This window comes from Anas platyrhynchos, chromosome 4 (assembly GCF_047663525.1).
Source record: "Anas platyrhynchos isolate ZD024472 breed Pekin duck chromosome 4, IASCAAS_PekinDuck_T2T, whole genome shotgun sequence".
Taxonomy (NCBI): Eukaryota; Metazoa; Chordata; class Aves; order Anseriformes; family Anatidae; genus Anas; species Anas platyrhynchos.
The window spans coordinates 65,117,852-65,131,300 of NC_092590.1; the positions used below are offsets into that span (position 1 = coordinate 65,117,852).

The following is a 13,449-nucleotide window of genomic DNA, read 5'->3' on the forward strand; positions in this document are numbered from 1 at the left end:
GGCGCGCGGCCTGCGCGCCCGCCGCCCAATGGGAAGGCGCGGGGCCGGCGCCGTCGCGCGGCGGCGAGGGCCGGCGGCGCCGGCGGGAGAAAAAGCAGAGGGCGGGCGGGGGCGGGACAGAGCGGGGCGGAGGCAGCGCCCGCGCCGCCAGGGACCCGCGGCGGAGCGCGGCGGCGGCGGCGGCGGCCCCGGCGGCCCCGTCCCTATGGGCGGGCGGGCCGGTAGCGGCGCAGAGAGGCTGCCCCCGCTGCTGCCCCCGCTGCTGCCCGGGCTCCCGGCGGCGCACCAAGGCCCGGCACCGGCAGCGGCAGCGGAGCGGCCGGCGGCGGCGGCGATGCGGTCGCCCAGCTGAAGGCGCGGCGCCGTCGCTGCTCGCTGTCGCCCCGCCGGGCCATGGCCGTGCGCGGCGGCAACGCCCTGACGCCTTTCTCCATCCAGGCCATCCTCAACAAGAAGGAGGAGCGCGCCCGACACGCGGCGGGGCGGCCGCCGGGGCCGCCCGGGGGATGGAGGCTCTGCGGGGCCGCCGAGGGGCCGCCGCTCCCCGCCGGGGCCGGGGCCGGTGCTGCCCGGCCGGCCGCTGCCGCCCCGAGGACGCCGGCGAGCTGGGACTCGGACTCGGCGCTGAGCGAGGAGCCCGAGGGCGAGCGGCGCTCCGAGGAGGAGGGCGCCGGGGGCAGCGGCCGCCCCGCCGAGGCGGCGGGCGGCGGGGGGAGGCCGGCGGCGGCGGAGGCTCAGCCCCCGGAGGCGGCGGAGCGGGACAACGCCGGGCTCAGTGACAGCGAGATGTCGGCGGCCGTCTCAGGTACGGGCCGGGCCGGGAGGAGGGGTCGCTCTCCGGTGGGTCGCGGGTGGGAGGCGGCCGCGGGGCTCTTGTGCCGAGGGCCCGGACCGGAGGGATGGAGGGGAAGGGGTCGGAGAGGGGCCGAGCCCCCCTTCGAGCCCAGAAGGCCGAAAAACCCCCGGTGCCGTCGGGCCCCCGGTGCCGTCGGGCCGGAGCCGGCGACCCCAGCAGCGGCTCCCGGGGCGCGGGGGACCGGGGGATGGGGGCGTCCCGGTGGCTGCCCGCCGTGACCGCCGTGCTGTCGCCCTGCCCGCAGATCGCAGCCCGCCGGAGGAGGAGGACGGAGCGGGCAAGTGCGGGAAGCTGCTGCCGGCGGAGGACGAGGCGGCGGCGGCGCCGAAGCCTCGCAAGAAGCGCTCCCGGGCCGCCTTCTCCCACGCGCAGGTCTTCGAGCTGGAGCGGCGCTTCAACCACCAGCGCTACCTGTCGGGGCCCGAGCGGGCCGACCTGGCCGCCTCGCTGAAGCTGACCGAGACGCAGGTGAAGATCTGGTTCCAGAACCGGCGCTACAAGACCAAGAGGCGGCAGATGGCCGCAGACCTGCTGGCCGCCGCGCCCGCCGCCAAGAAGGTGGCCGTCAAGGTGCTGGTGCGCGACGACCAGAGACAGTACCACCCCGGCGAGGTGCTGCGGCCGCCCTCGCTGCTCTCCCTCCAGCCCTCCTATTACTACCCCTACTACTGCCTGCCCGGCTGGGCACTGTCCACCTGCGCCGCAGCCGCCGGCACCCAGTGAGGGGCACCCAGCGTGCGCCCCCCGCAGCACCCCGGGGAGCCCGTCTCCCACTCCCCCTGCTTCCCATCCACAGCCCCCCGCCGCAGCTCTCGGTGCCTTGGACAGTATTTATTATTATTTTATTGTTATTTTTATTATTAATATTATTTGGACGGTCCCTCACCCGCTCCTCTCCCAGCGTAGGACTTCTCAGCCACCCCCTCGCCCCGTCCCCACCCCGGCAGCCGAGGACTCTTGCAATTCGGCACGACTAGTTCATGGTATCCATGTTGTCAGTGTATTTGGTGTAGACTTTTTTGTTTTTTTGTTTGTTTGATTTCTCTTCGGATCGGTAGAGACTCGATCTTGTGTGGGAGAGAGAAAGAGAGAGAGAGAAAAAAGGAAAGGAAAAAAAAAAAAAACACACCATCAACAACAAAACGCCACGAAACCAAATGCAGCTCCAAAGAGGAGATCAAGGACTCCCTCGGTGGATTGTAAGGAAGCTTATTTTTGACGTCTGTTTGAGTCCTTGGTCTTCCGACTCGTTGCAAACTGAGTGTGCCTTGTATGGTGCTGAATGTAAGGAAGCCTCTTTCAGATCCCCCCTGCTCTTGTTGCCCATGTTATTCCTGTACTCCATGATCCCTGGCAAAGGATAAATATGTCACAAAAGGGTGAGACTTATATCGCAACTCCAGACTTCTTTTTTTTTTCTTTTTTTGTTTTGTTTTGTTTTGTTTTCCTGAGATCTTTCCGTGTTCGGGGAGGGAGGAGTTACGGATTTTTCGCACTTTCCAGTTGTATTAAAGTTGTTGTTATTATTATTTTTATATTCAATGTGAATATTTCTAGTCAGGCTTTAAAAAAAAAAAAATCGATGTAACGGGAAATTTTAATACCATCAGTGCCTTTCACAGTTCTTCTGCAGCCCTCTCCTTCAGGGGCGGGGATTTCTGATCTGCTCAGCAATGTAATTACACTTTCTTTCATTCAAGGTAACTCGTCGCTTTTTTTTTTCTTTATTTTTTTTTCCTCCCTTTCTCTTTTAATGGCACTGTGCACTCAACTAGAGTATTTACTTCAAATGAATTGTGAATGTTTGTAAGCTACCCGCTGTACTTTTTTTTTTTTTTTTTTTAATTTATAAACTTTAGTTTAACACCTCGCTCTGCCGCGTGTGTCGTTTCTGAGGGCTGGCACGGATTTCCCCGGCAGCTTTTTCCCTCTCAGCTCTGCTCCTTTCCCTCCGTGCCCTGCTCCAAGGGCACCGGCAGTGGCTCCGGATCCCCCCGGGGGCTCGGGCGTGCAGGACACGATGCTGTTCGGTCTGTCCGGCTCAGAGGGGAGCCCCCAGAGCCCCCCAGCTCCCGGAGAGGAGGCTCCCGAGCGTCTCCCGGGGAGGATGCGGGGCGGTGCGGGCACCCCGGGACCGCCACGTCGGTTTTCCCGTGCTAGGGGCTTTCCCGCATCCCTCGAAAACCCAGGCAGCTCCTGGGGGGGGGGAAGCGGATAGTGATCATAATTATTATTCCCCCGCGTCTGCGGGTTATTCCCTCTCTGCTGGATCCTGCAGCCGGGCTCGTCCCAGCGGCCCGAGGCCGCACGGCCACGACAGCCGCTTGGGGCAGCCTCCAGCTTTGGAGAGGATTTCCCGGGGCCGGCCCTACAGTGAGCCGGAGCCGGCCCTACAAGGATCCCGGGGCCGGCAGCGTCCTGCTTGGGGCAGCTCCCCCCCAGGGGGACGGGACGGGCAGGGCAGGGATGCGCAGCCCCTCGTTTTTCCACCCGATTTTGCCTCGCTCCTCTCCCGAGCACCCCCCCGGCTCCCTGCAGCGAGCGGCCCCGGGCGGATTTGCAGCCCCACCGCCCTGCTGCCGAGCCTCGAGTCCTCCGAGCAGCCCCAGGAGGCCTCCGGGCAGCTTCCTCAGCAGCCCCCTCGCCCCCCCAATTGTTATTTCTGTCTGCCCAGGCTCTGAGAGCAGCGCTGCGGGCTGCGGCTCTCTCCCAAACAGGCTCCCCGCGGCGTGGGCAGGGGTAGAGGGGCCGGGGGCGAGCGGATCGATCCTAAAACTGTCGGTGTCGGTGGCACGGGGGGCTCTGCTCTGAGTTTGGGGTTTCAGCTGTGCCCCGCCGGGTGGGTTGGAGCTGAGGGAAGGGTGGTTTACAGCGAAAATCTTGGCGGATGCGGGAGGAACGATATTTATTAGCCCCGATCCTGAAATGCATATTTTTTTCCTTCCTTCTTTCCATTTTTGTTTTTATTTTATTTTTTATTTTTTTTTAACCATCTTCTCCCGCCTTTCCCACCGCTTTCCCTCCTGGGAAAACGAAAGCTGGAGGTGGCTGGAGCAGGGATGGTTCCGAGGGGACAATTTGCAAGAGCGGAGGGGCCGGGGCGGGACACGAAATTTCTGTCGCGACCAGGGGGGGCTTTCGGAGAAGCTGCTCACTGCCCCTCTGGGGCTCCGGGATGGAGAGGGGGGGTTATTTCGAAGCCTTTCCCGTAGGTGACCGGGTTTTGTTATTTTTCTCCGTGCTCGCTGACGGATGGAGCGCTGCAGGGAATCGCCTGATGTGAAAAGAAAGCGTCGGTCAGGAGAGTTCCCCAGGGCCCTTCGGGTTGTGGCAGTGGGTAACAGCCGCGGGACAAAGCCGCAACCTATTTTTCTTTGAATCTAGTAAAATTAAGATGCGTTTTGTTCGAGGCAGAGATCGCTGAACAAGGTGATCCGGGCGAAGTTAGCCAGGAAGCTAGGACGAGGTTCGATATCGAATATTTCGGTTTCGCTACTGCAATCGTTTGGCATTGGCAAAATCCGGTACTGGCGGAACATCAGTGTTTTACATCGAGGGGGGTAAACTGATAATTTAATGCAATTTTACGTGAGTTTGCAGGCTTTTCTATTCCTGCTTCTACCGATAATTTTACACTTTGAAATACAAAGCAATCGCTCCGAGTCTTTTTCTCTTTTCTTAATGACAAACCCCCCAGTAAGCCGCGCGTAACTCTACCAAGGCCAAAGGAATCAGTCCGGATTTTCGACGGTTCAGTTCACAGCAAAACCCGGGCTTTAGCATGCTCTCTCCATCCCACCCCCCGACCCCATACTCGGCTCTAGAGCACATCCACTGCTGCACCGCGACAGTAACCTCCCTATCGATATGTCCCAGCCTCTGTCCCCGAGCCCGGAGCGGTGCGGGAGCCGTGGGAACACTTTTCCATCCGGCCACCGGCAGGCTACGGTCAGAAAAAAACAGTCGCAACAGGGAGAGAGAGAAACTACCGCAGCTACGAGAAATTCGATTGTTGAAATGTAATGTAAATTGTGTATATCTTTGCATATGTCTCCACAGGCGCTCGTGTTTGTGTATGAAACGCTCGCACAGGCGCAGAGACCAGCTCTGCGCCCAGAAGGCTGCCTATATTTAGATCCCTCCTGCTCGCTCGCAGGGCAATAAAACAGGAAACCACGTAGATTTCCCTTCTCACACGCGCTTCTCAGGTAGAAATCAGTGCAGAAGAAGGAGGCTCCGGGCTCTGGTGCTCGGATGCCCGCCGTGCCCGCTGCCTGCTCCCGACGGCGCGGCACCTGCCCGGCCTCCCGGCGGCAACCGGCAGCGGAGGGCAAAGGTGGCCTGGGGGTTAAGGGCCTGTTCTCGGTCGGAGAGGGGTTTTGCAGGCCCCGTTCCGCTCCGCTTCTCCCGTCGGAGGGGAGAGAGGAGCCCCGAGGGCGGCCACACGCCTGCCGTCGAGGGTGGCGGGGTGCCCGGCCGGGAGGGACCCTTCGCCACCGCCTTGCAGCTGCGAAGGTGCCAGGATCAAGCGGCTCCGTGAGACGGGGTTGAAGGTGCCCGAGCGGGCGAGTAGCGCTGGGGACTCTGCCCGAGAAGGGAGCGGGGACGTTGGGCACCGGGGCGGCCCAGACGGGGATGAGCGGGAGCCCCGGCGCCGGGCAGAGCCGAGCCCTTGGAGGGAGCTTGGAGGGTACAAAGCCAGAGCCCTGCGTTCAGGGGAGTCCAGAGGTGGTGACAGCGGTGGTGGCAGCGGGGGGCTTGGTTTTGGCCGAGGTGATGCCACAAATCCTGGGTGCTTCTTCCTCGTCCCATCCCCGGGGCCGCCACCACTGCCAGCCTTGACGAGTCCCTTTCTCCTGTCCAAAAGTCTCCCAAAAATGAAATGCGGGCTGTGTCCTGCCGTTGCCTGTTGCAGGGGGAGCGGCAGCAGCAGCCAGGGAGCAAAGGCAGCGCGTCCCCTGCTGAGCCGCACGGCGCCGGGACCCCGCACCGCACCGCGCCGGGGCAGCGCTCTCCAGCCTCGGCAGAGCTCCCCCACCCCCGGGGGCTAGCAGAGAGGCCGGTGGGCGAGGGGGCTCTACCTGGAGCCCCCCTCCCGGCCCGGCTGGAGATGTCTGAAGGGCCCTGCGCACCCCGGGTGCCGCGTTTCCCCCCGACGGCTGCCGGTGCCTTGGCGAGGAGCGGGCGGAATGTCCCCCGCAGGTGGGATTTGCTGTTTTATTTATTCCTTTATTTAGTTTTATTTTAAGTATTGGCATTTAAGGTATTTTCTTTGCAAAAAGGAAGGAGCCTGGAGCTGTTGGGAGGAGCCCACGGAGCCGAGCGGGAGGGCACGGCCGGGGGGCGACAGTGGCGGTGCCCGGCGCGATCCGGCACCATTCCGGTGTAGGGCAGGTGGGGGGGCAGGGCTCCCCCTCCCACCCTGCCCAGGGCTCGGCCGGGGCCCTAGGGACCGAGCAGAAAGCCCATCAGAGCTTTAGTCCTGGAGCTGGGAGCTCTCGGCTGCCCAGAGTCCGTGGAGAGGCTGGGGAAGAAGGATCCCAGCCTCCTCGCCGGAGGGCTGGAGAGGTGTGACCCCATGGCTGATCCCAAAAGGGATCCTGGAGAGCAGTGCCACTAGCGGTGGGCTCATTGGAAATAAGAGCGGGGGCTGCAGAGCTGCGGCTTTCGCATCCCTTGGGCTCTCAGGTGCGCCCGTGGCTTTTAGCCTCAAGTGAGGCTCGGTAGCAAAAGAGGCCGGCCTTTGGGCTCCCCAAAATCTCCGCCGGTTAGGGACGCCGCTGGTGATAAAATATAAACCTATGTACTAGGGCTCGTGGATAATTCAAACAATTTTTCAACTATTATTATTGCTCTTATTTATTTTGAAAAGAACCCAAGGCGGGGGCTCGGAAGGCTCCACGCAGCCTTTTCTTACACGGCCGACTGCACAGCAGCCCGGAGCTCCCCCCCCCCCGCGAGCGAGGACGGCCAGAGAACAGGGAACAGGGCTCTCCTGGGACACAAGCCCCGAGCTGAAAAACGGTGGCAAGGCTTTTTCCCAAGGCTGAGAAAAAGCACAAGTGCCTGTCCTGAAGCTTCTTGGAGCCGGACGGCAGCAGCGGGCGAGCGGGGGCTCGGGTGGGCAGGGGCAGAGGGGCAGCGGGGGGATTGGGGGGGGGTTATTTGGGGCTATACTGGGGCGAGAACCCATGGGGCAGCAGGCGGCTGCTGGGCGGCGCGGGTTGCGGCTTTGTTTCCTCGATTGCTCTGTGGGGAAAGCAAATCCTGCAAGCGATGATGGCTCGGGAAAAAAAAAAAAAAAGGGAATAATAAAAAAAAAAAAAAAAGAAAGGAAAAAAAAAAGACAGCTGGTTCAGAGGCGAGCCCTGCCTTTCTGCTCCGGAGGGAGGTGGCTGCTTGACGACCCCGCTCGCCGTCGGTGTTGAGCTCCCCGCTGCAGCCGCCCCATAGCGGGACCCCCCCGGCCCCAGGTTTTTCTCCGGGGCAGGGGCAAACCCAAACGCTCTGCCCGTGGATCCGCGCTCCGAGCAGCCGGGGAAAGTCTTTGTGTCGCAAAGGACTCGAGTGATAATTAGGGATGAAATGCGCGTGGAGAGGACTAATATTATTTTTGGCTTGGGTGGGAATAATACAGATTTGCAACCCGTAAGAATAAAGCCGGGGTAAGGCTGGGAGAGGAGGGAGGGAGGGGAGGCGGCTCCGCTCGCCGCCGGCAGCACCGGGTGTTGATGGCGAGCTTCGTGCCGGGCTCTTCGGCTTGGGACAACGACGGGCAAACGCTGCCGTGCTTGGGATTTGCCTCTTGGGGTCTCTGGGGAAGGCGGCCGGGACAGGGCTGGTGCCGGAGCAGGGGGGAACGGGGCCGTTTGGCTCTCGGGAGGCTGCCGCGAACGGATTTACCGAGGCTGCGGTGTCCAAGGAGATCAGAGCAAACAAATATTGTGCCTCGGCTAACTAAATAATAATAATAACAACAAAGGGTCCATTCGCAGCTCCATGTATTCGGTTAGGAACAAATTGCAATCACAAACGGGGAATTTCTGCGGCCGCACTGCGTTTTCCCAGCGAGCGCACCGAGAAGGGAACATCTGCGCTCCTCTGCTGCTTACGGGCACCGCTCTGCAGGGCTGCGGGCTGTCCTTTTGTCAAGGGTCTCCGAGGTTGCTTTAATTTCTTACAAATCTGGCTAATTTATCGGATTAAAAAAAAAAAATTCCTGGAAGAAAACGACGCTTTTCCTCTCTCCCAAGGCGCTTTTCCTCTCTCTCTCTGGTGCGCCGTGGGTTCGCGGAACCCGGGGAGCTGTGCGTGGATGGCCGTGTCAGGCTGTCGGGGATCACCTTGGCATGGTTTTGCCAACAACGCCTCCAAAAGACGCTGAAATATCCGCTTCGCCTTTGCGAACAACTGATTTCGCCGAAGAAGGATTAGAAGCGAAGGGAGAAGGCGCAGGGAAAAAAAATACACACCATTCAATCTCCAGCCCTCGCCTTAAGGGGGGAGCTTTAAAAGGAAAGAAACGACATTTTCTCTCGGAAAAAAAAAATAAATAAATAAAAAATGCAAGCCTCACAAAGTGCAAATTGCTTGCGAATTGGTCTCGCCTCGGGAAGGATCCCGTGTGCGAGGAGCCCCTTGGCCAGGAGGGCACCGGGGGACTCGGAGGGAGCAGGGTGCCGGCCGTGCCTTCCTGCTGGAGCAGGGGGCTCAGACGGGTCCCCCTCGGGGACGGCACCCCCCAGCAGCACCCCACGGCCTCTGCCCCCCGGGGGGTGCCCGCAGCACCCACGGGCGCCCCGAGGTGCTGCCGGCCTCCCTCGGCCGGCAGGGAGGGTGCCCTCAATGCCAGGCCTGTGCGCTTGGAGCTTGATTTCTCACGTCAAGGGTAATTTCTCCATACAACTTAATGGACGCGGCTTGACATCCATAATGATCGCTAATCATTCAAATTATTTTTGCTAGCGCCCAGACATGTTCCAGTTGTTGTGATAGATCGCGTTTCACCCATAATGACGGACAATTACCATTTCTAATTCGCCGGCTTTTGACACCTAAATCCACCCACCATATGTGGCTGAAACGCTCGGCGGCGAGGCCCCGATGCCGTTTGCACCGAGCCCCTTCTCCTCGAGGGAGGGCCGGCCTCCGGCCTCCACGGCCTCCACGGCCTCCACAGCCTCCCCCTCGGCCCCCTCCCGAACCCGAGCCCCTCCGGCTGCCTCTCTAAGGGGCGATCGGGAACGAACGTCGGAGAAAACCCGGCTGGAAAACCCCCAAACCCGAGGCGCCTCCGCGGGCTGGTTTTCCTGGCTCTCCTCGACGTGAGGATGCGCAGGGGGGCAGAAGAGCAGGCTCGGGGGGAGGATCAGTGGTCAAACGAAGGGGCCCGGAGCCACTTTCCGTTCAGAGCATCCCCGTTCCGCCGCCCCATGTCCTGGAAATGCGATGCTCCCGACGGCCCCGGCCCCTCCGCACCCCGGCTGACTTTTTAATCTATTCCTTTAATTTTCACGAACGCCTCCGTGCCAAGCACTGCAGGGAGAGAAGACCCCCTCGCCGCCGTCTCTGTGAGCCCTAAATATTTCTGTCGCCCTGACGGTGGAAAAATTCCCTTGGGCAGGGATAACAGCCTGTGGGTATCCCCGGCACAGCCGCCAGGCAGGGCAGCGAGGAGCAGAGGAGGGATGCGGATGCTGCCGTGCTCTGTCTCCCCACGAAATGCTCTCGGATGCGGCTCGAGGCCTAACCAAAGCCGGGGCCACGCGTGTTTGGGGCAGACCCGAGCCAGGGCTGCCCGCCCGTGACACGCCCGAGACGCCGCGGGATCGCCCTGCTCCTCGTGGGGCATCCCCTGAGCGACCCTACAAAAACACCCGCGGCCTCGCCTCTCCTCTTCCCTGTTTCCCTCGTTTCCCCGACTCGCAAAAATTTCGAACCCACGTGAATCCGACAGCTCCGCTTTAACTACCTTTTTTTTTTTTTTTTTATTTTTTCCTTTTCTCATTTTTCTTGCTTCTTTCTATTATTCTTTTTTGTTATTTTCTTTTTATTTTTTTTTCTCTTTTTTCCCCTTTTTTCTTTTTTTTCCCCTTTTTTCTTTTTTCCCTTTTTTTCTTTTTTCACCGTTTCCTTTTCATTTTTTTTTTTAGTTTTCCTATTCCCTTTTCCTTTTTTCTTTTTATTTTTTCCTTTTCTTTTTTTTCCTTTTCATTTTCGCTCTTTCTTTTTTTTTTCTTTTTTTTTTATTTCTTTTTTCTTGTCTCTTTTTCTTCTCCTTTTTTCTTTTTCTTTTTTTTTCTTTTTTCTCTTTTTTCTTTTTTCTTCCTTTTTTCCTTTCTTTTTTTTTTTCAATTTTCTCTTTATTTCCTTTTTAGTTTTCTTTTTTTCTTTTTCTCTCCATTTTCCTTTCCTTTTCCCTTTTACTTTTTTCCTTTCTTTTTCTTTTTCTTTTTCTTTTTCTTTTTCTTTTTCTTTTTCTTTTTCTTTTTCTTTTTCTTTTTCTTTTTCTTTTTCTTTTTCTTTTTCTTTTTCTTTTTCTTTTTCTTTTTCTTTTTTTTCTTTTTCTTTTTCTTTTTCTTTTTCTTTTTCTTTTTCTTTTTCTTTTTCTTTTTCTTTTTCTTTTTCTTTTTCTTTTTCCTTCTCCTTTTCCTTTTTCCTTCTCCTTTTCCTTTTTTCCTTTTTTCCTTTTTTTTCCTTATTTGCTGCAAGACACTCCCCGACGGCAGTGCTGCTGCCCGGAGCCGCGGCGAGGCAGCGGGGGCCGAGGGGAGCGGCAGGGCCGGGGGGGTGCAGGCAGTGGGCAGAGGAAGGGCTGCCCTCGGGTGGCAGCTCGGGGCGGTCACAAGGAACTGTCAGCGACAGGAGAGTGCTGAATTTTGACAGATTGTCGGAAGTCCCGCCTGAACTTGGCACTCCCGAGGTGACTCCAGCAAAACGGCCCGGCCAAGAGCAAGCCCGGCAAGCCAGGCACTGAAGTGTTTTGGCCACCACAATGGCTTTTTAACGAAGAAAGCTGGAGATTTTCTCCTTTTCCATGAGTTTTCAAATTAGCACTTGCGTGGGTCGCCTGCCTGAGTTTTCTTCGTTCCCAGAGAGGTATTTTGCTGAGGAGGAGCTGGCTTCCAGTCAAACATCCACGGCGTGGCTGAGGTGTATTGCAATTTCTCCAAGAGCTAAGCACATCTCTCACACTTTTTACAAGTCAAATATCAGGTACCGAGTGACCAGCTTCTGTGAGGGAAGGCAGCCCCGAAGCACATCCCACGGCAAGGCACTGGGGCAGCCAGGGAGTGCTCAAGCAGGATCCCTGCCCTGTCTCCTTGTCCCCATACCACATGGAGGAAGTGTTGTGTCCCCTCCCGTCCCTTTGCTACCTGCTGCCTGGGTGCTTTAACCCCCAGCTCTTTTTTTCTGGAGGGTCCCCACCAGTGCTTGCACTGCCTGACTCCTCAGCCAGCTTCTCATCCTTTCTCCTCTCACTCCCACTTGATCTTCTCCTTTCTAGGTCAACTGGAGGAGTGTGTAAGCTTGAGCAGCACACAGCACCTTGGTAGAGCAGCATCGCTGCAAAAATCAGTCCTTGTTCAAGTGCACTGCTTTAGGATGGGGTCTGGCCAGGCCGTGGAGCTGAGGTGGGAAGAGGGGTTGAGGCATGGAGCAGTGCAGGGTCAGGCTTTCTCGGGGAGAGTCATGAATCTTCCCATTTCTGAATTGTTTCTGTGATGTGAGATGGGATGGGATAGGATCAAACTGCTACAGCATGGGTCTCACCAGGGATCCCTAGAAGACTGGTCTCATGGGACTCAGTGCTCTGCTCCCTGGTGCCAGCAGCAGTGCCTGACCACCCCACCTGCTCCCATCCACCAGTGACTGAGCACTGACTCCCTCCTAATCACTACAGTTTTGTAGGACAGGCCCTGCCTCTGTATCTCCCCGGCAGCACCAAACACTGGGTGCTTACCTGGCTTTGGGGTGTGTGGGTCAGAACAGGGCCTACAGCCCCAGGCAGGCTTTCGACTTTCTTCTCAGAGGTCTTCCTTGCTCTTTTTTTTTTTTTTTTTCCTCCCAGGGACAAGCTTTTGTGCCAAGTTAGCATAAGGAAAAGTCAGAGCAATTCTAAAGAGTCCTTGCTCAAGCAATGAAGCTCATTGAAAATGTTTCTTGGTTGGAACCAGGAGGGTCCAGAACTGTTCCATGCAAAGGACCAGTCCCGTGGCCTTCCCCAGGAGCAGGGCTGGGGCTCAGATGCTCAGCAGCATGAGGGAAGTCATCAAGAACACCCCACTAAGAAGCCCCAAACTCAGCAGACCAGGGAGTGTTAATTGCCATCATTGGGTTTGGACATAGTGGTGTGGTTAAAGGGTCATTAAAGTCTTCATCCCTACCAAGACCTTCCCAGGTGTCTGGACTCCAAAAATGGTTCATTTCTGCCAGGTCTGAGCTGGGGCTTTGGCCACAGGTTTTAAAATGTGTTTGCTCTTTCATCACCCTCAACCTCACATGTTAGTTGTAGTGAGCTTCCAAAAGCAAGTAAGAAGACAAAACCATGGCATTTAAGAACTAATAAATAAACTTTCCTGTATGCCTTTGGTAAAGACTGAGCTCTTACTATGAGTCACTCTAACCAGCTATAGTGAGAAGTGATATAAGTGTTTTGAAAAATAAAATAAAATAAAATTAAAAAAAAAAAAAAAAAGAATAAAAACACCCTAGATCTCTGTTCTCAGCTAAGATAAGCCCAGGGAAAAGAAAAGCAAATTCACAGTGGTCAGTTTTCCTTGATAACTTTGGAAGGCATATCTTATTTTATGTTCTAACACACTATTAAACCGTAGAGATCCCAGATATCTGCAAGGAAGTAAGACCAGTTCTGCAGCAAATAGTTTGTTATCCCTTCTGCAGGGTAATTTCTATATATTCTGGGAACAAAAATGTCTCTTAATCTCCTAGCAATATTTCCATGGGGCAATCAAGGAGAGCACCAAGTCCTCTGTGCTGCCTGCTCCTGCCCCACTCCCAGGAGATGCAGCTGAACCAGCCTGCAGTCTCCTGCTGCCCTGGCACATTGCGTCTGACACTGCCATCTTGTGTCCTAGAGTTTAAGCTATTATTTACAAAATCAGAGTCAATTGTCACTAAGTTTCAATTAAAAGGTGTAATTGCAAAGAAAAAGTGTTCGTGAGTCTGCAGACAGTCTGACACGTGCTCTCAAAAGGAAATGCCAAGTGCTGGTTTTATTTAAGACACCGAATTTCAATATGTTAGCTGCTAGTCAAAGAGGAAAGGTTTAAGCATATGTGAGTCTGTTGGACCTGAAGGGATGAGCAGGTATTTCTGTGTCTATCATGGTGTGACTCAGCCTTTGCTGATCTCTTACGTCTCTCCAGTGGCACTTCCAGTCACGTTCACCATTCCCCAGGAAGAAACCAGGAAAGTTGATCTACCCTTTGTGGACAAGAGCATGAGGGTCATAGCAATACTTTCCTGCACATTTTCTACCTTTGCTACCACTGCTGAAACCTCCAACAGATCTCTGCAGACTCAGTGACTGCTAACCATACAGTTCTGGTGTATGACTTCAGTGGGTGTAA

The 13,449-nt window shown here is 56.6% G+C and overlaps 1 protein-coding gene across 1 annotated transcript; it reads left to right on the forward strand.

Moving 5' to 3' along the window:
- The first annotated feature begins 96 nt into the window (after positions 1–96).
- On the forward strand, positions 97–2,391 carry NKX3-2 (NK3 homeobox 2). Its single transcript, XM_038178855.2, is given in 4 exon segments — positions 97–705; positions 708–754; positions 756–805; positions 1,101–2,391. Coding segments are annotated over 4 exon segments (888 nt in total). The 5' UTR covers positions 97–393; the 3' UTR covers positions 1,580–2,391.
- The last annotated feature ends 11,058 nt before the right edge of the window (positions 2,392–13,449 follow it).